Source organism: Lycium ferocissimum, chromosome 9 (genome assembly GCF_029784015.1).
Source record: "Lycium ferocissimum isolate CSIRO_LF1 chromosome 9, AGI_CSIRO_Lferr_CH_V1, whole genome shotgun sequence".
NCBI lineage: Eukaryota > Viridiplantae > Streptophyta > Magnoliopsida > Solanales > Solanaceae > Lycium > Lycium ferocissimum.
Window position 1 is genome coordinate 51,822,991 of NC_081350.1, and position 9,242 is coordinate 51,832,232.

At 31.7% G+C, this 9,242-nt stretch overlaps 1 protein-coding gene across 1 annotated transcript; it reads left to right on the forward strand.

Annotated features, from left to right (window-relative positions):
- The first annotated feature begins 697 nt into the window (after positions 1 to 697).
- Positions 698 to 2,758, forward strand: LOC132031235 (probable glutathione S-transferase parC). Its single transcript, XM_059421114.1, has 2 exons — positions 698 to 1,118; positions 2,216 to 2,758. Exons 1-2 carry the CDS (start codon positions 792 to 794, stop codon positions 2,561 to 2,563), a joined length of 675 nt encoding a protein of 224 aa, XP_059277097.1. The 5' UTR covers positions 698 to 791; the 3' UTR covers positions 2,564 to 2,758.
- The last annotated feature ends 6,484 nt before the right edge of the window (positions 2,759 to 9,242 follow it).

Sequence of the window (9,242 nt, forward strand, 5' to 3'; positions counted from 1 at the left end):
CTCTTCTCCCAATACACTAGAAAGGCATGTTTTTGAATTTAATAGTAATATATAGTGGCTGGGATGGTGAAAGAGATGAAATGTGTGTTGGCCACATATCGAGATCCTGAATATTAAAAAAATTCAAGAAAATACTAGAAGTGTGATCCATATTATTGTTATCTTATTCGGTGTTCGATATTGCGACTCGACTAAATCGGATTCCGGTCGAAATGTCCTACATCGAGGGATAAAGCGGTCAATATCATATTAAATACGAATTTGTGCTTCGGAAAGTCCAATATTAGGGAGTAAAGTGCTTCCTAATAAAGGTGATTTCGTACCGGGATTCGAACTTGAGACTTCTAATTTCAAGTTTGAAGTCCAACTTCAAAATCTATGGCCAAATGAAAACTTGAAATTTGAAAAGTTTGAGTTTTTGAAGTTGTGATTTTTAAAACTTGAAGTTGTGTTTTAAAATGTATTTTACTAAAAACTGAAATTTTGTGAGTGGAAGTCCCAAAAAACCCAAAAACAGATCTGAAACTTGAAATTTTTTTTGTACACAGATTTTAAAAATCTGATCTAAGACTTATGGCCATAGATATTTGAAGATAGAATTTCAAAAACTAATCCAAAATCTATGACCAAACGCTAGCTAAAAATGAATGACTTCTTACCACTCTAGCACCACCCTCGTTGGTGTGAGACAGCATCCCTACTATTTATAGACTCTCAACTTTGTCATTTTAGCTAAACTATTTTCTGTCTACCACTTGTTATCCACAACTTGAGGTTTCTCTCACACAGCAATGGAAAAGGAGAATGATGAGGTGATTCTATTGGACTACTGGCCTAGCATGTATGGCATGAGGCTAAGGGTAGCACTTGCTGAAAAGGAGGTCCAGTATGAGTTCAAGGAAGAAGTTGTGGGTGGTGTGAAAAGTCCTCTACTTTTGAAAATGAATCCAATCCACAAGAAAATCCCAGTTTTGATTCACAATGGCAATCCTATCTGTGAATCTCTAATTGCAGTTGAATACATTGACGAAGTCTGGAAGGACAAAGCTCCATTGCTGCCCTCTGATCCTTATCGAAGAGCACAAGCTAGATTCTGGGCTGACTACATTAACAAGAAGGTAACTCTTAAAATTTTGCTCTATATCCTGATGGAAAAATTATAAGAAGAAGAAGCACAAAAGATTTTAACTTAAACACGTGGCCAATTGAACCTTCTTGAACTGTTTCTTTTTAAGAATTAAAAAAAATTTGTGTCAAAATAACAGATGCCAAGAAGAATAAAATTCCTTGGACCTCTTGAAAGTATTATTTTTGTATTATCTCCCTTGGCCTGAAACATGTACTGAATGCTTTCCTAAAAGTAATATTTACTTCATGACTTACTTCGCATGATTATTATTGAATGGTACAGATAGCTTTACTGGATATATGAAAAGTCTTTGAATTGTTTACAACAACCAAATAGTGGAGAAATTCTATTCGAAAATAAAGACTCTCAGTTTGATCTTTAATTTGCGTAGAAAGATCGGAGAAAAAAGGATGCAAAAGAAAACCATGTTTTGTAAGTTAAGATTTTCAAGAAGTTCAATCCAAATACAAAACTACTTGTACTTTTATATCGGTAAAATCAATGAAGGGATACCCTTTCATTTAACTGATACCTTTTCTTTTAAAATAATTTATGTGTTAATTTTTACTAAACAACTTTCTAATATATCCTTCTCCTGTGTCTTAAAAAAACCAATTACGGCGGGTTTTCCCATTTACATAACACATTTTGCTTTTTATTCTGTTTCAATATAGAACAATACGTTATATTTTAGAGACATTTTGACATTTAATTATCATGATTTTACAGTCATACAAATGTCTATGTCATGTTTTATATCACAATTTTCAAATGTTTTTATTCTTTTTTTCGATTGATCAGTCAAATATCATCATATAAATTGAAATGAAGGTAGTATAATTATTTTTATTTGAGCACATAAAATGAGGTAAATCTTCATTCTTTTTATGTGAGCACATCGAATGAGATAAATCCTTTAGAATTTAAGTTATATAGACTATTCTAGGAGTTTGCTTTCCATCTTTTAAGATAATCTGTTTGAACGAAGAACTAATCACCTGCAATTGCCTTTTACGTGAGTTCATGATGTAAATCATTTTACACTGTCAGTGAATATAATCATATGAGAAATCTTGAAATCTGCAGTTGTATGCTCCGGGACGAAAAACATGGGATGCAAATGGAGAAGAGAAGGAGGAAGGTAAGAAGGAGTTGATAGAATCACTAAAGGTACTGGAGCTGGAAGCACTTGGAGACCAGCCTTATTTTGGAGGAGAAAGTTTTGGTTTTGTGGATATTGCATTGATTGGGTTCTATTGCTGGTTTTATACCTTTGAGACCTTTGGCAACTTCAGCATGGAGGCTGAATGTCCCAAACTTGTTGCTTGGGGCAATAGATGCATGCAAAAGGAAAGCGTCTCCAGGTCTCTGCCTGATCCTTATAAGATCTATGAGATAATACTCACTTATAGAAAGCATTTTGGACTAGAATAGACACATTGATCATGTGCAAATTAAGGCACTTAGTTAATGTTGCCTTGTTGAGTAATCATTGAAGAATTGAAATATGAGTACTCTGTTTTCTTATAGAAATAAAGCACCAAGCGCTAGCTTGTGATGTCTCAGTATAATCTATGTAATTCTATTGTTGCTTATTTTTGCACTGATAGAAGTGAACTTTATTCGAAACGATGTGTTGTTCAAACTAACACAAGGATCGAATGTACTATGCATACACTAAAGAATGATCACAAGCCATGTATATTGGCCCTATAGTCAACTTCACACTCATCGCCTCATCGGTATATAGATTAAAAATTCCAATTCTCTTTAGCTTTGTCAATTTATGTTATTGGGATTTTTTAAATCCTTGTTGCATCCATGTCGATCCTACATGATTTGGGTGTGGGTGTGATCCACATATACCGGATTTGTTCAATTGGTTTGAATTTCGTCTTATATCATATATATTCAGATAAAGTACTAAAAACACTTTGCTATTATATCAGATAACTATAGAATATTAATTAGTATTTGATCCATATGTGTCTCCAAAATCCAAACTTCCAACACAAACGATATTAATTATTTCATAACTATATCCAAACACGTAAATTGATCTAATAAACTAAGAACATATATTTTTAAGTGGCAATCCAAACACCTTGTTAAAGCTTTGATAGTTGCTTGACATTTGAAGTCAGCTTGTACATAAAATCTTCAAATCTTTCCATAGCTTTTGGAGGCAAGCTTATTGTTGTTAGAATGCCCTTCTGCCCCTTGTAATTTTTACAAGCCACAAAGAAACTAAAACAAGAGTCAACCTTAGCAGCCCCACCATATTTTGGTTCTCCCCATCCAAAATCAACCTTATCAAATCCTACATGAGCAGTGTTTGAAATAGCAAAATTCCATGATTGTGTTATGCCAGGTCTCCTTTAATTACCATAAAATCTACCATAGATCTAAAATACTCTTCATTCACTTGATTCTTGGCTTTCTTGATCAACTCAAGTGCATACGTCAAGGGATATGTACTTAAAGTCACGCTTTTGACAAGTCTATATTATTTTAAAAGCATGAAAAAGCAGGTTGACCATAATATCCGTGCGGTATTTTCCAATGTTCAAACCTCCCACGGGCTGTAACAAAATATGTCAGCCGCACAATTTCTTCAGGATTTAAATTGAGTGAAATTGTTCGATGTCTCCATAAAAACGAGGTTAATAACTCAAATCGTCCAGTTGAACGATGAAGTGGTGAAACTTGATTACGGATAGCTTCTATCTCCTCTTCACCAAAGAAAAATGAACGTTGAATCAATTCTTTTTCCAATTTTAACCATGCATTTGTTGATTCAATTTCTTCCTCAAATTCGTGATGCTTGCATGTAATGCGTGGTGATGGCCTCGCATTTAGGTATCCCTTTGCCAGACGGGTATGATGGAAGGAGCAGAGGCTTTGAATTTCACAAAATCAGTTACTGCATTTAGGAATAAAACTAAGCCAGCGGCATCAACCATTGTATGATTAACTCTTACTGCTAAGGCAAATCCACCACAAGTAAAACGGGTAACCTATAGGAATAAAGACATTCATATTAGAAGTGGAGGAAACTGATAGAGAAGAAATAAGACAAATCCCAACTACTTCAATGAAAATTGAGGTTCGTGTGTGTTCTTTTAATTTGTTGAATGAGTTTATTCTTCCTACCGTACGTGACGGTTTAAAATATATCCTCTTAGTAAAAAAAACTATTTTAAGCTACTCTTTCATGTACACGCTCAGCAACAACTATTTGACATAGAGTAAAAATACAATAGGAGTAATAAGTACTTAAATGTTATATGAGTTTAAGTTTAGTCTGTATTAATCGTCCATGTATTCTTTTTTACACTATCGTGTCAGTGCTTTGATCGACTATAACAGGTTACCAATTTTTCATATATTTTTTCTTTTTAAAATTTGCACACTGAATTTTTCTTTATCCCTCTCTCTTCCCTTCCTTCTGTCTTCATCTCTTTCAATAGTTTATCCACATTTTCTCTTTGCTTCTTCGACCACCGTAAATTTCTATTCCTCCTTCTATCCAGTACCCTTTATATTCATTACGAATTGGATCATCAGCATCTCTTTGTTACATTGAAAATTTAGTTTTCGATTGTTAAAATATTCAACATTAATCAAATTTCAATTCCTAAAGTTCCATCCCAACAATCTAAAGAGCATGATGACATATTTGAGACAATATGATAAAGCACGCGGGCGGATCTAATTTTATGATATCGAGTCATCCGAACCCAATACTTTCAACGTGAAGCATAAATTTCTATATAAAAATTCCCTACTAAAATTACAACAAATAATAGGTACGAATCTATAAATATTAAGTTCTTAAATATTGAACCCATATAATTTAAATCTTAAATTCATTTCTTATTAACACTTTAAAATTGTACAGTACTCTTTTCATGCTTGTGAACCAAAAACATTCACAATTTGTTAGAAAATGCATAAGTACTACTGTATTACCGTTCACAATGTTTTAAGAGTTAAAAATTGCTTCAGTATTGATCTTGAGCAAACCTGATGAAAAAATCAAGATGCTAAACATCGTTTGAAAAGGAAATAATCTTAGTTACCGTAAATAAGAAAATAAATTTGGTTAGAGTATCACTAGGATACAACTTCCTTTTAATGATATTTACTCTTAGTTAATTCACTTTTTTTAAAAAAAAAGGCAAATAATAATATTACTTAGGAAAGTTACTTTATTTATCTTTAAAGTTACCTCGATAGTGTAAAAAAAATGATCTTTCTTTGACAGTCTGCACCAAACTTAAGCCTGCTATGTTATATCTACGACAAAATATTAAAAAACAAAAAATAATTTACAAGGCGTTCTAAAATTGTTTGTTTTATGAATTGGACTCCAAAAGTTAGCTGCAGTGAAGCCTAGCGGCTGTGGTGGACGATAATGATGGTTGTGAAGCGGCTATTGATGGTAATCGTTGTTAGTAGTGATGCAGCGGTGCCTGTCCGTTTGTGACCAGAGATGATGATTGTGCGGTGGTAGTTGACAATATAGAGGTAGTTGTCGCTTGTGGTGCTTACTGGTGTGGTTAATGGAATAGGTGGTTGGTGGTTGACAATGCTGACTAGTAGTTGAAGTGGTTGCCGATAGTTAGAGGTGAATCTAAGATTTCTAGATCATGAGTGCACTATTAAAGAAAAGAGAAAAAAAAAATGCATTAAGTGGGGTTCCATCCTTATTCCTCTTGGTAAATAACATATCAGTTTTTAACCAAGTGCACCATTAAGCCTTTTTGTAAAGATAGGTGTCATAAGATAATATTAGATCAATTCTAGAAAATATGTACATAAAATATCTAGTTTTGCGGAAAGGCCATGGGTTCACATGCTCCAAAATTAGCACATGAATTCGCCCCTGACGATAGTGATTGTACAATGGAGGCTGGTTGGTGGTACTGGTGGTTGTGCAGTAGTGGCTAGCTAGAGGTGGAAGTGATTGATGGTGGGGATGGCGCAATATAAAACGTTCACATGAATTTTATATTAATGACAACTTAATAATTTTAAAACTTGATATAACTTATGAAGAATCATACCTATTCAGAGCCAAAAGATGATTGTAAAGGAAGAAAACATATGTACTTAATCTGTTAGAGATCTAAATGATTTAAATTCAATCTTTATTTAGGTGAAAACAAACGGGACCCAATGTTACAGGCATAATCATTTACTTTAGCTTACATTGGAAATTGGCTCTCACCGCGTCTCGTATGGATATCACCAAACCAAAGAAAAATATCACTTATCCCTCCCCCGTAGTTTTCAGATTTTGCATTTTACTTCCTTATCCCGCTCAAAATGGGCATTCACATTCTTGCATTTTATATTTCCTATGTTCCAATTTATTGACATTTTCTCTTTTTCGAAATTCAAACTACACGAACTTTGACCAATACTTTAAAATGCATTTTTTAACATATTAATATGAGAAGAGCTGCTGAGAAGAGTTGCAACTTACAGTATTATTCTTATTATGTATAGTCAGATCTCTCTACAATTGCCATTCATTAGAATAACATTTCACTATAACAACCTGATTTTCTCCAGAACCGATTTTTCATGTTATATTTTACTTCTATATAACAACATTCTACCTATAACGACAGTGTCATTTATTATAGTGGTACACTCTTTGTAAAATTACCTCTCTATAACAGTAATACTCAAATATTGTGCAATAATATTTTGTAAGAAATATATTATATAAAAAATAAGTTATTAAAATATTTATGGAATCATCATTGATGTCATGTACGCTAGTAAATTTCAAGTACGAATATCTAAAAGGAAAGAAAAATTATATTTCTCAACCTATACTTGGGGTGAGATAGAAGAGTCAACCATCGAAGTTTGAGACATTTACTTCGAGGGAAAACTATTGAATTCCTTTTGTCGAAAGTTTGGAGAAAAGTCTTTCGTCAAATATTCAAACGTTATATTATCACCAAGAGATCGAAATTTATAAAACAACCTACAATTTTAGAATTAACTACTTCAAACTCGAAATTTTTAAATAATTTTAAATGCATATGTTCCTTATATTTTAATTCTTTATCGATATGGTACAACTACTTATGAATTTATTAGTAATTTATTATCCTTTCAATTTAATTAATGAAATATGAAATCAATTGAGATTTTAAAATTAATAAGTACTATTTTGTTTTTGTTTATAACATAAAAAGTAGAAAAAATAATATTTTTAAATGATTTTTGTTTATAAAATAAATGAGATATAAATATCAAATTTCAAGTATATCTTTAACGACACCTCATTGTCACGACTATGAAATTTCGAACAAACGCTTGCTATTATAGAGAGGTTTGAATGTAGTTTTTGAATATCTAATTTATTTTTTAAATATTAAGTTGATATAATTCATTTAGCATTAAAGAATAGTTAAATTGGTCTAAAAAACGCAAAAAATGAAGTAAACGGATGAGTATGCTTTAATGTGCGAAAAAATATGCAAACTTTTGTGAAGAATGTTATATTTGTTTTTTTCTAAAATCGTGCAACTTTTATTTTTGTTTTTCACGATCGATAAGCAACCGATAATGTCCCAAAAGTCACATAATTTATAAAAACAACGGAAAAGGGTTTTGGCCATGCCAACTGGTATGAAAATGGCTCATTTAGGAGGGCGGGGGGATAGTTTGACTCATTTTATTTTAAATCAGGAATGAAATGACTCGTTGCAATGATTATTAATGACTCATTTGTTCCACTCATCAATAGTTTGACTTATCTATGCCGTATCGTGTTACCAAAATGACTCGTTCGCTGCCTCTTTCATTTTAACGCCGGTTTTATAATACCGAATTTTTATCGACACGTGGGTCGATAATTAGAGGTCTACGTCCGTTTAATTAAACCAACCCAATTTTAAATAAAAATTAATAAAAAACCCGATCCATACACCTTACCTACTCACAATCATAATCTAGTTGGAAGTCTGGTTATATTTATTTTAAAACCAATTTTAACGAAATATGGCAGGATGAGTCATTTTGATAATAGGCGAGACATAAATGAAACTACGTCGAAGAAGAAATTATTAAACATGACTCACTCTCATAGTTGAATGACATATATTGAGCCTTTAATGTAAAAACAATGAATTTTTGGCCACACTATTATTTATGGGAACCCAAATGGGATAAATTTATATGACTATTTGGGTCAAATTTAATAGTTTACTTTGAATATGCGTTTTTATTTTTTAAATTTTATGGAATTTAAAATTATATAATAAAGGTTATGGTAATTTTTTTTGTTTAAATTTGGATCAATTGATGTGGCAATTTAGCAACGATTCAATAAATATTGGGATAAGTTAGCTAAGAACGATATTATTACGGTAGCAATGAATTAATTGAAAATTATGCAAAACAAAAGGAAACATGCTAGCAATTTTTTGTGGCATGATACAAGAATTTAGTCTCTCTTTTATTTTATTTTTTCCTTTTCCCGATGTACATTTTTCCAATTCTCCGTCTTTATTCAAATTACTTTAAATAGAACTCTCAAAAAAAATGACATAGGAAAGAGTTAACTGAAAAAGTTAACGTTTCTAAAATTAATTTAAACATTCTATGAATTGATAGAAGTAGTACAAGGTTAATACAGCGCATACAAGTAAAATAATTAAAGAACATTATTTGTAATTTTCCTAAAATAATACTTCCCTGCTGATTCACCCAAATATCCCCCTTTTAAAAATCATTCAAATTTTATTTTATTTTAAAAATTATGCAAATATAGCCATTGAGAAATTCTGAAACATATTAGACTCTAGACTCCGGTCTAATGTTTGCTCATAAATTGCTTAACCTTATAGATAAATCATCTAATGTTTTACTGACAACCAACAAATTTTTTAGACGATGTATAACATTGTGTAGTAAGATTTTAGTTTGTTTAAAATAGATTTTTGGTCTACAACGTCTATAAGTCGTAAAAAATTCAAAGAGTCTCCGTTGTTAAATAAATATCCCTAAAAGGGACAACCGCAAACTTTTGATAGTCTTTAATCGCATGACATTATATTTTCCTTTTTTAAACTATTCAAGAAAAAAG

Excerpts from the sequence above, each read along its gene's own strand:
- LOC132031235 (XM_059421114.1), top strand. The coding sequence starts at position 792 with ATGGAAAAGGAGAATGATGAGGTGATTCTATTGGACTACTGGCCTAGC. Across the intron at positions 1,119-2,215 it reads CTGACTACATTAACAAGAAG|TTGTATGCTCCGGGACGAAA; the intron begins GTAACTCTTAAA and ends TGAAATCTGCAG.